This window comes from Meleagris gallopavo, chromosome 1 (assembly GCF_905368555.1).
Source record: "Meleagris gallopavo chromosome 1, MGAL_WU_HG_1.1, whole genome shotgun sequence".
In the NCBI taxonomy this organism is placed as follows: domain Eukaryota; kingdom Metazoa; phylum Chordata; class Aves; order Galliformes; family Phasianidae; genus Meleagris; species Meleagris gallopavo.
Window position 1 is genome coordinate 102,284,271 of NC_139404.1, and position 18,974 is coordinate 102,303,244.

The 18,974-nt window shown below is 37.5% G+C and overlaps 1 protein-coding gene across 4 annotated transcripts in view; it reads left to right on the top strand.

Moving 5' to 3' along the window:
- The window catches only part of USP16 (ubiquitin specific peptidase 16), a 21,709-nt gene continuing 2,735 nt past the window's right edge, over window positions 1–18,974 (top strand). The window contains exons 1-18 of one of the 4 annotated variants that reach the window (XM_085241632.1): window positions 17–154; window positions 2,611–2,709; window positions 3,358–3,473; window positions 3,778–3,931; window positions 4,637–4,740; window positions 7,053–7,156; window positions 8,876–9,054; window positions 10,002–10,094; window positions 10,673–10,803; window positions 11,166–11,253; window positions 11,937–12,015; window positions 12,659–12,750; window positions 13,548–13,604; window positions 14,758–14,928; window positions 15,763–16,432; window positions 17,046–17,137; window positions 18,454–18,540; window positions 18,808–18,964. In XM_085241632.1, coding sequence (XP_085097758.1) covers window positions 3,929–3,931; window positions 4,637–4,740; window positions 7,053–7,156; window positions 8,876–9,054; window positions 10,002–10,094; window positions 10,673–10,803; window positions 11,166–11,253; window positions 11,937–12,015; window positions 12,659–12,750; window positions 13,548–13,604; window positions 14,758–14,928; window positions 15,763–16,432; window positions 17,046–17,137; window positions 18,454–18,540; window positions 18,808–18,964 — 2,107 coding nt within the window. In that variant the 5' untranslated portion in view covers window positions 17–154; window positions 2,611–2,709; window positions 3,358–3,473; window positions 3,778–3,928. Of the gene's footprint in view, window positions 155–335; window positions 396–2,610; window positions 2,710–3,357; window positions 3,474–3,777; window positions 3,957–4,636; window positions 4,741–7,052; window positions 7,157–8,875; window positions 9,055–10,001; window positions 10,095–10,672; window positions 10,804–11,165; window positions 11,254–11,936; window positions 12,016–12,658; window positions 12,751–13,547; window positions 13,605–14,757; window positions 14,929–15,762; window positions 16,433–17,045; window positions 17,138–18,453; window positions 18,541–18,807; window positions 18,965–18,974 lie in introns of those variants that run through there. The other 3 variants (XM_085241613.1, XM_010722515.4, XM_085241616.1) reach the window with 3 other exon arrangements.

An 18,974-nucleotide genomic window follows, 5' to 3' on the forward strand; every position in this document is an offset into this window, starting at 1 on the left:
TCCACCGCCCACCCTATGCCCTCACGGCCCACAATGCAGCGCGCCGGAAGTACGCGCGGCAGCTGCTGACCGTTGCCCGGGGTTGAGGTGAAGCTGCCGGCTGCCCGGGACTGAGCCATGGAACGCCACGCCGTCCGTGCTGCGACGGGAGCAGGTGAGGGACGGCGGCGTGCCGGGTACTCCGGCCACCTCAATCCCGAGACTTGCTTTGCTGGCTGTCCGCCGTCTCTGCTCCAGCCGCGGCTCTCGCCTTTTCCTATTGGCTGCGCCGTCTGTCAGCAAAGACACGGAGGCGTTTTCGGCCAATTGGAAGCGAATGGGGCGGACTCGCGTGCTGTTTCGCGGGGAGGCCGGAGCGGGGCCGTGCGGGCGACACGTGAGCGGCGCGGGACGCGGTGAGTGAGGTGGTGTGGCCACAACCCCGACCCCGAGGTCCTCCGGCCCTGTCCGGCTCCTGTCGCGGGACAGAGGTGTTGGCTCCCTGCTGGCAGTAGGTGACCGGTGGGACCGCTGGGCTTGGCCGCCTGGGAGCATTACCCTGCGCTTTTAGTGCTTTTCAGAGTGCTCTTTGCTAAAAAATAAAGCTGTCGTGAATTGAAACCAAACCCAGCCTTTTCTTGGGTTAGATGTTGGTTTCTGTGTCCCACTTCCCAGTGTAGGTTGCTGGTGGAGATCCTGTCAGACACGTCTGGCTGACCGCAGCAGGTTGTGTGAACAGCTTGGTGCTGACCTGTCAGCCTGGCTGGGGCTAAATCAGCTTGGGAAGGGCTGTAATTATTTAGGACTGACTGTAAAAGATCAAGCGTTGTGATTTTCTGTGGGGAAAAAAAAAATGTGCTGGGGATGGAATTTGGATGAACTCTTCTTCTGACTAAACTGAATGCATATTTATAAATGTGATCATGAAATCGCAGAAAAATTTGGGCTGGGAGAGAGCTCAAAGCCCAGCCAACCCCAACACCTCGTATGGGCAGGGCTGCCCCCCCCAGCTCAGGCTTCCCAGGGCCCCATCCATCCTGGCCCTGAGCACCTCCGGGAACTGCTCTTGAAGTCATTTAACCATTCTGCTACTTCTCATTTAACATCTGGGTTATCAGCTCTACAAGCATGCTTCTTAAAAGGTTTTTCATACAAAAAAGTCCTGTCTAAGCTCAAGAGCACTTTTTTGTAAGCACTACAAAAAAGTAGTGTGTCTAAGCTCTCCCCAGCTCAGTTATGCTGATTTGTTTACACTGGTTTTGTTTTCTGGCTGTGGCAGCATCAAGCAAGCAGTTGTTTTCTTAGTGTGGTGCTGATTCCAAGCTTAGACCTGGTTTTGAAAGGATGGATGTTATAAGTCAGACTGAGTTCTGTGTTTGCGCATTTACCCGCTGCTGACTTGAAGGGTGGAGAGCAGAACCAGGCCAGCTTGCAAAGCGTGCATGAATCTGCAGGGACTCAATTAGGAACTTTTTCATAGTATCATTTTAGTTGGAAGGGACTTTTGAAGGCTATCTGGTTCAACTCTCCTGTGATGAATGGAACACTTACAGCTAGTTCAGGTTGTTCAGAGCCCTGTCTAGCCTGACCTCAGGTGTTTCCAGGGATGATGCATCCACCATCTTTGGGCAGCCTGTCCCACTGCCTTTCCATCATTATTGAGGAAAAAAAAAAACAAAACAAAAACCATCCTTTTCCTTATATCCAATCTAATGTATCCCACTTTCCACTTTTAGCTTGAAACCATTTTCCCTTGCCCTATCACAGCAGACCCTGCTAAAGACTCTGTCCCCTTCTTTCTTACAGCTCCCCTTTAGATACTGAAAGTCCACTCTTAGTTCTCCCCAGAACCTTTTCTTCTCCAGGCTGAACAGCCCCAGATCTCACAGCCTGTTCTTGCAGGGGAGGTGTTCCATCCTTTCAGTCTGCATCTTTGCAAATGTCAATTCTGACATCTGTGAGATAAGTCTCAGAGCCTTACAGGAACTCCAGGCTAAAAGTGAAACAAGCACCAAACTTTCTGAAGGGAATCTCTCAGCTCTGTAATGGTAGATTGTTTTTTGTAGAAGGGTTTATGGGCATACCAAATACTAGCCCTTGTATTTTCTTGTAATGTTGGGAAGCAATGATAAATTTCCTCCAACAAAGTAATTTAAAAGATGGAATTCCCATTGTTTGTATATTTTTAAATATGTTAGAGTATTCGCACATGTCAAGCCTTATCAACAATGCGAGAGATTTACAGAAAACAAAAGTGAAAGACTGTAATTGCGCAAGTCTTGAAGACTTAATAGGGAAAAACTCAGTTTCATTTCCTGGAATTGCTGTTTTACCAGTTACTTAAAGTCCAAGTTCTGAAAGTCTGTAAGATCTTTGATACATAACTAATTCACTTTGTTCTCCTTTGCGTTGCTTTTGCTTTAGGGTTTTAAACCGTTTTTAATAATTCATGCTGGCTTCTTGTTTCTACCACAGTTACATTTGCTTCTGTTAAATTAAAATTAATTTCTTTTGAGAATGTCAGACTACAAGTTCATTCTCCTGAAGGAACATCTCGGCCACGGAAACAATGTATTGTTTAGCAACTAACAAATAAAACTTAAACCTAATTCCTGATTTTTTCATTGCTAGGTCACTGTTGCGTGTGAAGAAAATCATAGGCTACAAATATGGGAAAGAAACGCACCAAAGGCAAAACTGCACAGGCTGATGAGTCTCTGGACATAGTGGGTATGTTTCTTCTGAGAAGTCTCTGGTTTTGAAGAGGAAAACAGTAATTCTGTAGCAAAAAACTTAATAAGGTTGAAGTATGTAAACGACAAGGTAACTGTTTTCAATAAAAGTTTCACTAAAGCATGTTAGTTTAAGGTACTAAGTACACAGAACACATTTTTCTTTCAGCATGAGTTTCTTTATTCTGTGTTGTTTTTCTGAGCTACCTATTGATACTGTCAGATATTTGACCTTCTATTTGCAAATTTAAACATTAGTAACTGCAAATATTGAGGAGTTGTAGGGTGATGATAATAAGATGGCTGAACTATGCTTTGTACATTTTTAGCCCGATTTCTCTGTGTAAGACTTAAGCATACAGGTAGCTTATCTTCACTCTCAAGTGACAATGTCACCACCAACAACAAAACAAGCCTTCTAACAGCAAACACTTATTCTCAGTGTAAACAGAGTCTGAATAGAGGAGTTCACACCAGGCCCAGAAGATATAGCTATATGTAGAATGTCGTATTATAGTGCAAAATGATGATGGTATAAGAGGGATGGTTCTGCCATTTTTTTTTTTTCTTTCTACCACGATCTGCTGCATAATTTCACTGAGCAGCTCAGCTGGAAGCATAACCTCCACAATCTCCACTTTTATAGGCCAGCCAGGTGCTGCCTTGGTGACTGGGAACTGTGGCAGTGGGCTGTGGCTGCTCCTTGAGAGGTGTGGGAATCGTAACACCACAGTAGTAGAAGCCCACAGCCTGGCTCATTAGGTAGGTTTGTAACCAAAAGCTTTGACAATGTAGATATGAGTGATATTTGAATTATTATTTTTTTTCTTAGTAATGCAAGAGTTTAGGATTTATCGAAAATGTCCTCAGATTGTGAGTGGAGGTAACAAAGTGTATGGGCTTCTGAATGGGTTTTCTGGTAATGTCTACTAAATTGTCAGTCAGTATTCCTTTGAGTTTGGAGAGATCATCACAGTTTCTGGATTATATCCTGCGTCTTTGAAACCCATAAACATTCCACATTTGTTATGATACCTACAAGAATCTTGTGCTTTATGTTTTGTAGAGCCTGTATGCAAGCATATTCGTAAAGGACTGGAACAAAGTCATCTGAAAAAGGCACTGCTGAATGTGGAATGGCATGTTTGTCAGGACTGCAAGGCAGACAACAAGACACGAGAGAAATCTGAGGAAGAGACTGATGAAAGCCCTCCAATATGGTTATGTCTAAAATGTGGCCATAGGGTATCTCTTGTTTTGTTGTTAATTTCTATTAACATCTTTCAGTGCCTCATAATTGAGTGGAAAAATAGAGCTTTAATTAAACAGTTACACCTTTTCATTATCATTTTAAGTGTGCTATGTGAGCGATTTGATATAGGTAGTCTTATGAGAAAGGTCTGCTCTGAATTGCACGAGAAGTACTTCAAAGCTTGGCACAAAGGCATTTAGCAGACTTAAGGCTAAAACACAATCTTGAGGATTTGCTTTCTATGAAAGTCCAAATTATTTTTCTAAGAAAATATAAATTTATGTTAATGGTCTAAATTTTTTGTTTTCACCATAATATCTTGTGCTAACATTAGTTTGTTGAAGTTAGAACTCTGCATGCCAAACAATTGGTTGCTTTTGGTTTTGTTTGCTTGTTTGTTCTTTTTCTGTTGAGTTCTTCAAGCCATTCAAACTAGATTTTGTAAATTAGATTTTCAGTCTCAAAAAGACTCTATGTTTATTCTGCACTCAGGAAGGTACTTTTCTGTCTGCAGAACAAATGTCTTGAAATAAAGAGCCATCTATTCATCCTAATTGGTTGAACATAATTGAATGGTTTTCATTTAAATACTTTCTTTATACTCTGACTCTTTTTATGTTTCATTGGTAGTCAAAACTGGATTTTGTGACGCTTCTGGTTATCAACATTATAGGGCTGTGGCAGAAATTCTCAAGAGCAGCATGCTTTAAAGCATTACACAACGCCAAGATCAGATCCCCATTGTTTGGTTCTCAGTTTGGACAACTGGAGTGTGTGGTGAGTTTGTCAGGAAACAGTTAAGATGCAGCTAGAGGGAAACAGAGGCTGGGATATCTTGTGTTTTCTTTGTGATTTCTGGGAGTTCTTTAGGAATATGTAAAGTGTTTCCACACACAGTAGTATTTGTTAAGATCTGCTGAGTAAATATTACTCTCTTGTAAAACTCCTAATTAGAACGTTTTTATAATTGAACTTAGAATTGACCAATCAGTAAATGCTGCTGATTTCTTATTTCACTGCTTTTGCTTGCTCAAATTACTGACACGCAGAAACATGTTGTATAGCTTTAAATCTTAACTTCAATCCTTGGTAGAAGCTCCTTTCTGGTGCAGACTTAATGAAAATCTTACTTACTGAGAAGATAAAAGTAATTATGACCTCTTAATACAAGATACATTGTTCAAGAAGCACAGCTGCAGGATTAAAAGATGCTATTGGGTCAGTTAAAACAAATTCTGTCTTCCTGGTAATAGTCTCTTCTCTTCAGAGGAGCAGTACATTAATGTGCAATGGAGAACTGTAGCATCCTGAACTGTGCTGTATAGAAATATGGTATCTGCCATAGTTTTGATTTTGCTTAAAGTTACCTTCTTCTAAACTTATTATTCATTGCTGTGTTGATTTTATATTAGTCTGTCTCTTTGTGTGATCATACTTAGCACATACATGTGATGATTAGTATTTTTATACTGTTCTTGATTGGAAACAAACTTTTAGTAATACATGTATATTACTTATGAACTAGTGAATTTATTTGTGATTTTAATTAAGTGTTAAACTGATGATTTTGAGGTATTTTGAAATGAAAGTACTATTGAATGAGAGAAAGTTGTCTAAACAAAATATTTGCTTTCTTCTCTTGTACAAACTTGTGTAAGAAGTTAACCAGAGAACTGGATATCGGCCTTAAAGTATTGTTATTAATCAGAACAGTCCAGAACTGTACTTCATTGTGACTTTAGTACATAAAACCAAAAAGTCAAAAGCAATTTCAATCAGCATTTGTTAATGCTATGAATTTATGAATTAATGTATATAGTGTGTATGCATACACGATTGAAATTGGACTCAAATAATACCTGTAAGTAGTTTTGAATATGGAGAGAAAGAGGAGAGTTCTAGCAATTCATTGTCTTCTACTTGGTGTTTACAAGAAATGTTATTGTACGCACTTGCAGTAGGACCTCACATTTGGATCTAATAATGGTTTTCACACATTAGTCAAATTGGCATCACTGAAGAAACTTAATTTTAATCTCCTGATTTCTTCAAGACTTCCTAGAAAGGTAGTTGTTGAAAGGTTACTGTGTTAGGAATTGCCCATAAAAGTAACCATCATCTTGTTATTGTAGGAGTGAGAATGCCAATTTTTACAATTAACCAACTGACAATAAATACATACTCAAGGATTCCACAGGTAGAGCCAGGGTTTGTTGTTGTTTTTGTTTGTTTTTTAATGAAACATTGGGGAAAAAAAAAGGAAAAATCACAGCTAGTACTGAAGATGCTAGAGATTTAGGGAAGCAAATTACTGCAGGCTTCTGCTGCTTTTAAGATCAGAAAGTTACAGATAATCCTGAGATCTGCTAAATGCATTTGTGCCTAATAACTGTAATTGCCATGTTTCTAAGTGCAGAAGTGTTTGCATTCCCTTCAATAGCTTTTAAGACCTCTTCAAATAGTTGATTGAATGGAACTACGAAATCGATACATACAACTCTCCATATGCTTTATGTGTTCCAGCAAAAATTAACTCTTACTCAAGCCTTTATCACTGTAATTTCTATCAAAACTTTGTTGAAATCAGATCAGTGGTGTAACTATGTGCTTGTGGTTAGTTACTTCTTTGCTCGTGAAGAGACAAACAGATTTATTTCAGTAATAAAAGAGGGGAAAAAAAGCATGCAGAACTGATGGAGCACAAAAATAATCAATTTTTTATTCAGTGCTGTAAGATTGGAAGGCCATTTCCTATAAGGCCTATTATCTCACTTCCTTTATTTGGGCAAAATTGGCCCAACGTTTCCTTTGCATGCAGTCTAGGTTTGTAAAACACTTCCCTTAAAGGTCTCATTTTTGTTTGTAGATCACTGTACTTACTTTTTTAATCAGAAATAAATTGAAGCTACTTCTGTAGGACTTCAAAACCTTCAAAAACAAAAAAAACAAATCCCCATAACTTGTAATTTTATGTCTTTGTGTAATTAATTGCATGTAACGAGTAAGTAGTTTAGGAATTGTAATGGAAAAAAAAAATAGGAATAACTTTTTTTTATCATTTTTTGGGGGGTGTGGGTGGGCCACCACAGGTGCTACATATGTGATAACGAAGTTCCATACAGTACTTCAACACGTTTGGGCCAGACTGTGGATTATATTAAAAAACAAGTTTGTGTCAACTCATCACGTTTAGGTAAGTAACTGTGGTATCCATAGAGTAAATCAGAAAGACTCTTAAATACAGCAAATAATTTTGTAAATTAAGAATGTTCATTAATTCTTTGCTTACTAAAGAGTATCTTATGATAATTTAAATGGCTAATTTTTTCATTTATTTTTCTTTGTTAGTTCTGAAAGCAAAACATCTCAGCCCATAGACTTAATTGGACCCGATTTTTTCTTAATGTCTCGTGAACTTTTGTAGACTGAAAAATGAAAGAGTAGCAGGAAATTAAGCATGTTATTAGGACGTACTGTGATTAAATAATCGACTTTCGGTACTAAGAAAGGTCCTGTTAATTCATCAGTATTGCCCTGTCTCTCTTGAGATTTGAGGGGAAAAAAAATAAATTGTAATTGCTTAAAGGTAATTTGATTTTTATTTTTTATGTATTTATGTAGACATCTGAAAGTATCAGCTGGAATGGCTAGGTCTTCAGCTGTTGCAGCTTGTATACTCCTTCCATTAGGATATAAGAGGATTTGTTTTCTGAGGGTGTACATGTTGCTGCAAAGCATTGAGAACTCTGCAGTCTGCCTTCAAAATGTGGTTGTTTAAAAGCAAAAAGCCCAACCTACTCCTCCAGTTTGCTATGCTATGGATGTTGTGCTATGCAAAACTATTTCTCTGCAAAGCATTTCCACTTGGAGGAGTTTTCATAGCAGAATAAATTCTTTAACTCCTATCAAGATTTCCAACATTGTCCTACGCTTGAGTCACATCATAGCCCCTTTTGGAAACAGATCACACCCAAACCAGCAACGCCAAGTAGTTGTCTCTGAATATTTTGTGCAGGAATCAGCTGAGCTTTTCCCAAAGGGGATCAGAATCTTTGGGTGTGTTTGCTCCATCTTTGCCAGATAAGTAGTTTCATTGCATGTATTATCTGGACTTAGATTGCTTGCTGGAATAGATTTGAAGTAGGCTGCTGATTTCATAGCTGCCTGTGGTTGCCTGTTTCAGAAATTCCAGCAGTTATTCTTTCCTTGTTCGTCAACAAATTTGATATTGTCCATTTTCTTGCTTCCTCAGAGCTGGCATTGTCTAAAAGTTACCTTGACTCCCAGCCCTATTTGTCAGAAACCTTATCAAGGGTAGATTGCCAAACTGGTAGAACTGGTGCAGGTGTTATTCTGAAAACTAGCTGGTGTTCCTTTATATTTTGTTAAGTCATTGGAATTTTGAGCTATGCACCAAGGTAATTTTGGGGAAAATATCTTTAATGTCTCTTGAAGAATATGTTCCTCTCTGTTTCATCTGTTTATATTAATGAAGAAAACATGAGGATTCTTTCACAGTGGGAATCCTTTTGAGTTTCATTTCAGATAATAATGCCATATCAAGAGGGCCAGATGCCATCTTGTTGGATGCTGTAGAAACCCCTAACATAGAGGATGTTGCAACAGGAATGAAATTTCAGATAACACGTGCTGAGTTTCAGAGATTGTTGGCATGAATGACTTATGGGCTGAGTGTCATGTTTAAGTGCTAAGCTGATATGAAATGTTGTTTCAAAAGTTTCTTGTTTGTTTTAGACTGTCTAAGTGATAGGAGTTAAGAACCTTGCATCTATAGGATTATAGAATTAATTATCATATGTTTATGTTTCAAACATCATAGTTTGCTCCTGCATATAACAACTTTATCCTTGCCCCTTTGTTGTTATTGGGTTAATATATTTCTTTGTTTCAGCAGAAAAGCAAAAAGAGAACGAAGATGTTGGAATTAAAAAAGTAGAAAAAGACAGCAGAAATGAGCAAGAAAAAGAAGTATTGCTGAAAGAGAGTTCTCATTCCAGTACCAACTCTGAAGTGACTGTGAAAGGACTTAGTAACTTGGGGAATACATGTTTCTTTAACGCAGTGATGCAGGTACAGTAGTTACTGCTGTTCTTAAAAAGTAAAAAATAAAAATCAGATAAAGAAATAGCACCACTAAAATATGATTTTTATCTGCCAAGAATGATGGGTTCATTTTAAAAATAGTGCATTGGCCCAGAGAAATATGAAGGAATGGCACTGCAGGTTCAGACTTGCACTAAGTGGAGATCTAAGCAATTGCCTTGCCTTTGAGGGACAGCATCTTTTATTGATAGAGATTAAGCATGCCAACGTCCAAATTTAGTAATAATGTAAAAATACATTGTAAAGTAGCCTGGTATGTTACCCTTCCTGACCTCTTGGAATATGACATTAATACCCAAAGACCATGGATGTTTACTGAAACAAAATACTCGCTGTAAGCAGCAGGAAATCAAATAGAGGAAAATATTAACTGGATCAGCATATTCCATTGCTATCTTTCTTAGCTAAGAAATGCATAGATTAAGTAAGCTTCCTCTTCTGAATGTTTTAAAACTTGCGTGTTACCTTGTACTCTTTGGCTGCTGGCTTTTCTTGAGCAAAATTCACATTGCACTTGTAGATTTTAATGAACAGCTTGATTTTATGTTGTAATACATTTAAAACTAAGGGAATAAATATGTGCACTAGATTAACCTTTCGATTTAAAACAGATACTAGTAAGTAGACCGTCAAAAGGTCAGTCTGTAGAATACATCTAGGGCTTCTATGACCAATGAGAATGTAGAGAGAAGATATTTGCGAGTCCCCTTAGTTCTGTGGGATTTACTTTTAGTAGTTAAACATTTATAGAATTTCCAGATTTGTGTCCAAAGTCATACTTAACTCTCTAATTGTGGTTGGCAAATATAACTTACTGTTAATCTTGTTGCTAACACGTGCAAGGGGAACTTCCTTTCCTATTGTTCCCTGGCTACCTGTTCCCTGCCTATTTTTCTTTCCTTTGTCTTCTGCAGAATTTATCACAGACCCCAGTCCTGAGGGAGCTGCTTAAAGAAGCTAAAATACCCAACACAACAGTTAAGATCGAGTCACCTGAGTTGTTCATGGTATATATGTTTCAACCTTCATTGTGGATTTGTTTGTTTGTTTTCCTCAATTCTGTTTAAAAAAAGCAAGCAATACTCTCTTCTCTAGATTTGAAAACTCTTTAACTATTAACAAGATTAAAATGTGAAATCAGTGGAAACTTCACCACTGAATTTAACAGAGCTGCTGCTGAAGTCAGTCTGCTTTTCATTTTCAAAGAAATGGAACTGTATAACTTTTGCATTCGTCTGAATGCAACATAGGGAACTAGAAAATGTCTCCAGCACAAACCCAGTGGGTATTTGGCTGGGAAAAAAAAAAAATGGGTTAAAGCACTGAATAAAAGCAAGAAATAAACAGTTGCAACTGAACAAAAAAAAATAGCTAATGACTTTCAAGTCAGTGTTTTGATATTACGTGATGAGAAACCATTTGTTGCTTGTTCTTGTCAGTGTAACAGAATGCCATCTTGAAATTGTGTGTATTCTGTCTTGTAAGAGTATTTTCAAGAAGTCGAGAGATCAGACAGGGAAAAACCTAATCCAGAAGGATCAGTCTCCAAACTAAGGGCCAATTCTGTTATTGTTGTTTAAAACAGGAACCTCAGCTGGTAAAACTAGATCAGCCAGGTCCTTTGACTTTAGCCATGCATCAATTCCTGACAGAAATGCAAGAGACAAAGAGAGGGGTAGTGACTCCTAAGGAACTTTTTGCTCAGGTTTGTAAAAAGTGAGTATCTATGTAACTGCATAGCATAATGAGTTTGGGGGGGCTGGAGGGAGTGTTCTTTAAACAAAAGGTGAGTTTTCTTTCTTTTTCTTGAGCTTACATCACTGCATTTAAAGTTATCATAGTACTTAAAGTTTTGAAAGGGTAAAAAGCGAAATATAAGCAAAGAGAAATAAAATGAAAGAGATTCAGTGATACAATGATATGTTCAGATTTTTAGAAACTAACATATGCAGATATTTAGTGCTCTTAAATACGTGGATGCTTGAGATTCTGCACTTTTGTGTCTGGAGCATGTTGTTTTTACTTTTTTTTTATCTCTAAGATCAGCTATACTTCACAATTATTGTTTCCTTTAACAGAGCAATACGATTTAAAGGTTATCAACAGCAAGACAGTCAGGAATTGCTTCGATACTTACTTGATGGAATGAGAGCAGAAGAAATTCAAGTGAGTGTTAGTTTCATAGTTGCATATAACTTTCTTCTTCAGATCAAGACTTTCATCTCTGCTGAAGGAAGAAAACGCATTCTTTCTCAGAGAGGTCAACCCTATGTAAAGTGGTTTGTGCTGCCCATAAGTACGTACTTGCAGAGGATTGACAACAGAGCTGTAGAACATAGCAGGCTCTAAGTAGTATCGTTGTAAAGAGACCATCATGAGTATTGCTATTTTAATTTTAGAAAAGAATATTCAAAGAAATAAATTTGTTCCTATCGTCTATCTCTTCAAGGTTGCACACATTGTTTAAGTTTCAAATGCAGTGATATTTTCTGTTGGTTTTTGTGTGTGTGTGTGTATTCCTTTCTGAAAAATCTAGAGGAACGCTTGTGGAAATTTCATGCTGTGTTTGTCCAGTTCTAATTTTATAAAGTATTTAATCCTTGGACTAACTTTCTTATATACTAATTGTGATGTTATGATTGCAAATTTGTTTCTTGATTGGTTGGCTGTTTTTTTTAACGTCAAAATGCAGGAGGTCTCTATTATCTATACAGGCAGTTGTGTTGTTTGTATGGATTCTTTTAACAGTAAAGAGAATTTTTTTTTTTCTCAATTTGAGGCACTTTATAAAGCTAACTGAATTCAGTTAGGAAATAGTGCAAAATGTGTGCTTGTTTTGAAAATTTCAGCGAATAAGTGTTGGAATACTGAAGGCTCTGACTGATTCAAACAAACAAAATGAAGAAGAACTGAGAAAGAAAATTAAAGGTAAAAATGTGTTGCTGATGGTATGATAGTTTAAATTTTTTTTTCATTCTGACACCAACAGTTGTCATTAAAAGATACATGTTAAGTGCCAAATCTTGAATATGTGTCCGTCTAGAACATAAAACTTTAAATGATCAAACATTAAATGATGTCTTTAGAAGTCTTGCTGACCTTAGCGGTGTTTTTCTATAGTGGAATAAGACAGTATGTGCTACAGTGGAAATATAGGTTGAAGAAATTGGTTTTGTTTGTAGAGGTCTGATTGTGATGAAAGCTGATATTTAGCTTTAGCTTCAGACAATTGTCTGAGGTAAATCCAGAGAGAAAATGGGAACTCCTGCTGGGGTGTGGTCGTTCTGAGGAAATTAAAAAATGCATTTGACTTGAGAAAGCTGTAAAGTTTTCAGTTCAGTCAAGGTGTCTTTTGCAGATTCTTTACACCTGCTCCTTTGATATATGAAAGGATCTTATTGTAAGAGTCATACTGCACTTGCTGAGTAGATGGAACAGACTAACACGTGCCATGTACTTCTTACATAATGTTGGTGGGATTTTGGGGGATTTGGTATGCCATAATTAAATGGGTTGCCACTATATTATATGCAATATTGTTAACTGCAATGTGTACTTTGTCAATTCTCAGAATATGAGAAGAAGAAAGGAATAAAAAGTTTTGTAGATCGAATCTTTGGTGGAGAATTAACCAGTGCGATTATGTGTGAGGAATGCAGAACAGTGAGTAAAGTACCTGCTTTGAATGCCTTAGTGCATGATTTTATGTCCTTTTGAGAAGAACCCCAAAGTAACTTTGTAGAAATAAGTGGAATTAGAGAGATTTTCTTCAGTTAATACACATCTGTGAGCTGATGAGTCGCATGATTGGCTGGAAATCTGTCTTCCTTATTCCTACAGAGTTAATCTTCCATTTCTTTCCAAAAGTTCCAAAAAAAGAGGGTAGCAGCAGCAAGCTGCACCTACCAAAATAATTTATTATCAGATTCCAGGTAAATACCTTCCAGTGATGCAAATTGTAGTGAATGAGTTGTTCTGTTCTGTTACCAGCAGCAGTATGCTAGGAAGGTCTCTCTTTACTTTTTCATTAGACAATTAATGGACTTTCCTAATCCCTTTCCCATGTAGGAATTACCATGGAGTTCCTAGGAAAATAGTTAAGGAAGAAGGCACTGTGGGGATGAGGCACCCCGAAAATGGGATCATTATGGATATTAGTGAGTGGGTTAGATGATTATCCTGGCAGATCTCAGAATGAACCTCATAGGCCCTAGGCTGTATTCTCATGCTCTAGAAAACCAAGACTAATGAAAGTATTTCTTACTTCTGTAGGATTGGTAGAATTTAATTGTGGATAGCTCTTTGTGAATACAGATTGACTATGTTTTACATTTGTATGCATAAGTGGGGGAAAAAAACCCAACATTGAATGCAACAAAGATATATACAGATAAGCTTATTTGACAGCATGCCAGCTGTATCCAAAAATTTAAATTGAACTCTTAAATGTTCATTTAAAGGTATCCTTGGTCCATGAATCTTTCCTTGATTTGTCGCTTCCTGTACTAGATGATCAGGTAAGGACCTGTATGTGCTTGACACCTGGCTTAATTTTGTTTTTTGTATATGAAAGCACATATTATATATTCATTTGGGAATTAATATATGCATCTTTCTAAACGCCTCTTTGCATATCAAAATACTGATCTTGCCTCAGAAAGGCAGAGAATAAGATTTTCATGAGACTTACTCCAGTAAGTAATGGCTCTTAAGTTGCCTTTGTAAAATCAGTGATAGTATATTGGTGATCTTTCTGCATTGTCAGTTAATAACTCTGGTGTAGACATTGGCTTAGGGAATAATCTGGTAAATTCAAATGCTGTCTCACTACAGTGGAAAATTGAGTTACAAAGAACAATGTTTAGCAGTTTGCCTTCGCTGTCATTGATGAACTAAATGGCATGACAGTGATGGTTGCCCACTGGTATACTTTTAGTATAAATAGCAATTTATTTTCTGACTTTTCATCCATTTTTCTACACTCAGTGCAATAATACTTCTCATAATCTAAATGCATATTGAATAAAATTGAGAAGCATCGCTAGAATAGTGTCTGAATACTTATTTGATTTGCCTGCTCTCAAAAATTGACACTCAGAATACTTGATTTGCTTTGAGCTTCAAATTGAGAATCAGCACGTATAGTATTTCAGATTTGCCATGTAGCACTGCTCAACTAATGAATACATATTGAAATGAAATCCCCTTAACCAAAGGAATCGTGCAAATGAACAGATTTTGTTTTAGCAGAAGCAAATAAATGGTAATGCTGCAAAAATTGTGTGACATGCAGTTCAACTGCAAATGTCTCTACTTGTGTGAAATGCTACTCTTTAGTGAATTTAATGAGATTTCCATCTATTAGAGGCAAAGGTTGTCCCTTTATGGGTCCAGAATATGGGTCTAATATACTGACTTTTTCATACTGTTTCCTTTTGCAAATCATCATTTCTCATGGGCTTCACCTGGAGTGAGATCCATCTCTTCTAAGCGTTAGGGTGGCTGGCGTCAGTGAGTTGGTTGTATATTAATCACTAAAATGTTATGTCTGGGGCTCAGAACTCAACTAACATTCCTGTAGTTTTCTCTGGAATGCTGTTTTGTTATCCAGGACAGTAACATATCTGCTTCTGTGATTGTTTTGTGGCTTTTCTCTTTTTTTACCACCAGAAAACAAAAAATACAAATGAGAGAAATGTTAAAAAAAATAAAGGAAAGGAGTCTGAAGAGGAAGAAGATGATAAAAACAATGATTATTATATTAAGCAGAGAGATGAGCCCCCTGGTACAAGTAAGCACCTTCAGAAGAAAGCAAAGAAACAGGCCAAAAAACAAGCCAAGGTTGGTTTTGATAAGTATTTCATTTTTACTAATGAAGCACTTGAAACTTGGGGTAAAACAAGTTCTTTTTTGCTTCCTCAGTTTAGGTGGAGGAAGAGGGGACAACTTAGAATTTCTCCTCAATCAAATGCACAACAAAAAAGACCAATTCTATATAGGGCATTGCTGTGAAGAAATTATACATTCTGTTAAGAGCTGTTGTAGAAGGAATAAGTTAGTATCCAGGGGAATGTGAAATTAATGCTACTTCAGATGGGCAGCGTGCTTGTGTCAGGTTCTCCACTCATTGGTTGTAAAATAGTCACAAAACTTTAGAATACAGGCTTAAGAAAGTGTCTTTAAAATACAACAATTCCCTTTGTATCTCCTTGATCCTATGCAACAGAGTGCAGTGGGGGTTGTTACATCTGAGCAAAGATAAAATCAGTGTTAGTTAAACTGACATCAGATCACTTACTAGTAGGTATTTTTCTCCCTATTCACCCAGATGTGTGGTGCAGCAAGAAATTTCATAAAGAAATGGTCAGAAATGTTAAGTATCATTTAAACTTACTCTTCTGGAAGTTTAGGTTGGATATCAGGAAACACTTCTTTACAGAACGGGTGGTTAAGCACTGGAATAGGCTCACCAGGGAGGTGGTTGAGTCACCATCCGTGGATGTGTTTAAAAACCATTTGAATGTGGTGCTCAGGGACATGATTTAGCAGAAGGCTGTTAGTTAGGGTAGTATGGTTAGGTCGTGGTTGATGATCTTTAAAGGTCTTTTCCATCCTGAGCAATTAAATGATTCTATGCTTTTTCTATGCTTATAAATTATGTATGCCAATTTGCAGAGCCAGCGCCGCCAGCAAAAACTCCAGGGAAAGGTACTTCAATTGACAGATATCTGTGCTACTGAAGAGTCAGAAAAAGATGTAGTATGTGACCAGGAAGGAGAGGCAGAAATTAACTCTGAAATTCCTGATGTGAAGCAGGAAGAGGAATCATCAAATGATTGCAGAGATGACTACTTAACTCAAAATGACTTAAATATACAGGGAAATAGTACAGATGTTCAAAGCATGCATGAAAGCACAGGAAAGCCAGAGCAAGAATGTGTAGAAAAGGAGTCTATAGTGGATCCCCCCACAGAAGACTTAGATTCTCCTGTAGAGTTTGTCAATGGCCTTGATGACTTGTCTTTGAAAGATGAAGATGAAGAAAATGAAGACGATGAAGGGCTTGCTACTGACTTTTCAAAACTACACTTGGGTGCCAGTGCTGAATCGGATATAAACGTCGTAGATGACCTTCAAACTGTTCCAGCCAAGACATGTGAAATATTAACCGAAGATGCAGAAATGGCATTTTGTACTCTTGCTAGCAGGGAAGACCTGAACCCAGAAGAAGGCTCAATCCATCACTGTTTGTATCAATTTACCCGTAATGAAAAACTTAGTGAGAACAATAAACTGCTGTGTGATGTATGTACACAAAGACGTTATGGACCAAAGAACACAAAAAGTATGATTGATTATATATACTTTTTAATCTTTTAAATGAACAAATGTCCCGATTGCTGCTTGGGTTGAAGGGGGGTGTTCTTAAAAGAGTGTAACTTCTTGTGTAACTTCAAACCTGACTTGGATCTGTAGAATAGTATTTGATGTGTAGGTTGTGAGAACCTTGTTTGTGTAGACTGATACAAGTTATTAATCAAGTAAAGTAGTGTGCTCACAAGCTTGGGTACAGAATACTGCAGGACTGGAACAGATGGTTAAAGAGGAGTGGGTTTAATTCAGGAGGTTCATTTCAATCTAGAACTTTGTAATGTGGATGAATTAAGTGGTTATTCTTTCTTCTCTCAGATGTGGAATTTCTGTAACAGTCATAGGGAGATCATGTTGGTGTTTGCTCAAAAGACCGGTGAAAGCAGCATGCAGTTTCAGATTATGAGAGTTGTAGAGAACATGCAAGAATTCATCCTGCGTGTGCTAGCTCTGATCTGACATAGTAAAAGCAGTTAGTAATTCTGTGATCTGAGAGCTGCATGATGGCAGCTGTTTTACAGTTCATCATGCTAAAATTGAATGCTTGGATTTACATATTAATCACTAATGTTTTTTCTCTCTTGCAGATGAAAAGCATGTTTATACTAATGCCAAAAAGCAAATGCTGATTTCTCTTGCTCCTCCAATTTTAACTCTTCACTTAAAGAGATTTCAACAGGTAATGAACAGTATTTATTTCAAAAATGTGCATTTTTAATATGTATACATCATATCACCCTGGAGGTGTTCAAGGCCAGGTTGGATGGGGCCCTGGGCAGCCTGGTGTAGTGTTAGATTAGATTGGTGGCCCTGCCTACGGTACAGGAGTTGGAGCTTCATGATACTTGAGGTCCTTTCCAACCCAAGCCATTCTGTGATTTTGTGCTATTGTACTAGCTTAACTTAAATCTGATGGTAGCATATTTCCATTTATCTCTAATCTTGTTTTGTGTTTTTTTTTTTTTTCTGTTGTTGTTCTTCCTTCCAGTATTTGGGAGGCAGATACATGCAAGGTTGTGGTTGTTTTTTGTTTCATTGGCTTTTTTTTGTTTCTCATGGGGTGGTGAGGTGGGTGTGTTTTGTCAGGGGGAAAAAAAGAAAAAAAAAAAAAAGCAAAACTTCCTAGTAGGGGTCTAAGCAACTTCTTGTGAGTTTATTTGCTTAATAATTTTTTCCTTCACTATTGTTAGTGCAAACTGTATTAAGCAGCAAGTTAACACTGTTCCCTGCTACTACAGCAGCTGATGAACTCTTCTGTTTCTGTACAGATAGAACAGGATGCCTCACTAAAAGAATTTAATGAATAGGCTTAGAAAAGCTTTACACGTAGGGCTTTAAATTTGAAAGGAAAAGAAGAAAAAGAGGGAATAGATGAGGATAGCAGACAGTGTTGTCTCTTTTCAATTTAAAACCATATAAGTTTTGGTCAAAACAGTTCAAGACTGAAAAATAAAATAAGGGAGGTGACTTTTTTTGTAGATGAAAAGCGATTCCACAGAGAAAATGCAAATGTATAGGATATTATTAAGGGTGATTATACAATTAAGAAAATAACATTTATCATCTTTTCCCCTGTTTTTCCAGTTTGATACTGGAAGATTATTTTAATAAGGTGGGAGTAGAATTCCCATCAGTTTTGACAATCTAAAATTAGGTCATCAGGCGTACTGCAGTATCTAGAAGAAAGAGATGTCTTCATAGTTAGAAGAGTGTACATTGAGTTGAATCGTTCTCTCCTGCTACCATTAAGTTACCGTAAGAGTGAGCTGAAGAGCCATCTTAACTTGTGCAGCCTGCAGGGGCAAGGAGGTAATGCCAGAACACTCTGGGCACGGGAGAAAAATAGAGACAATTTTGCTTCCTTACGATCTCGTCTAACGTAAAATTTAATTTGTATTGCTAAAAATATTAAGCTGAAGTATTTAGTAATTAAGCATAGTTTTAATATGCTAGACTTAAAATATGGATTTTCCTTCTACTTTTTGTCTGTTTAAGGCTGGATTTAACCTACGGAAGGTTAACAGGCATATCAAGTTTCCAGAAGTGATAGACATGGCTCCTTTCTGTACAGTTAAATGTAAAGTAAGTAATGAAATAACATTTGCATTCTCCCATATTTTAATGTGCTTTCACAATTCTGCTGCTTAGCAAAATCTGTGTTGAATGCTTATCAGGTTATTTTTTTGTGACAAGTGCAAGTGGCACTTCAAAGCTATCTTAATTTGGGTGTACTACCACAGATGACCACCTTCCTTTTCATTGGCAAACAAATCAAAGCGAAGAGATTATATTCTAGCCTAGTTCAAAAGCCAGTACCACACTGACATGCTTTAATTCCCACTTTTTTAGAACGTGGCTGAAGGGAATACGAAAGTATTATACTCTCTCTATGGAGTTGTTGAACACAGTGGAACAATGAGGTCTGGGCACTACACTGCTTATGCTAAAATAAGAAATATGAACAACCATCTTTCTGATCTTGTCCTTCAAGGACATCCTCCTCAAGGTAAATAATT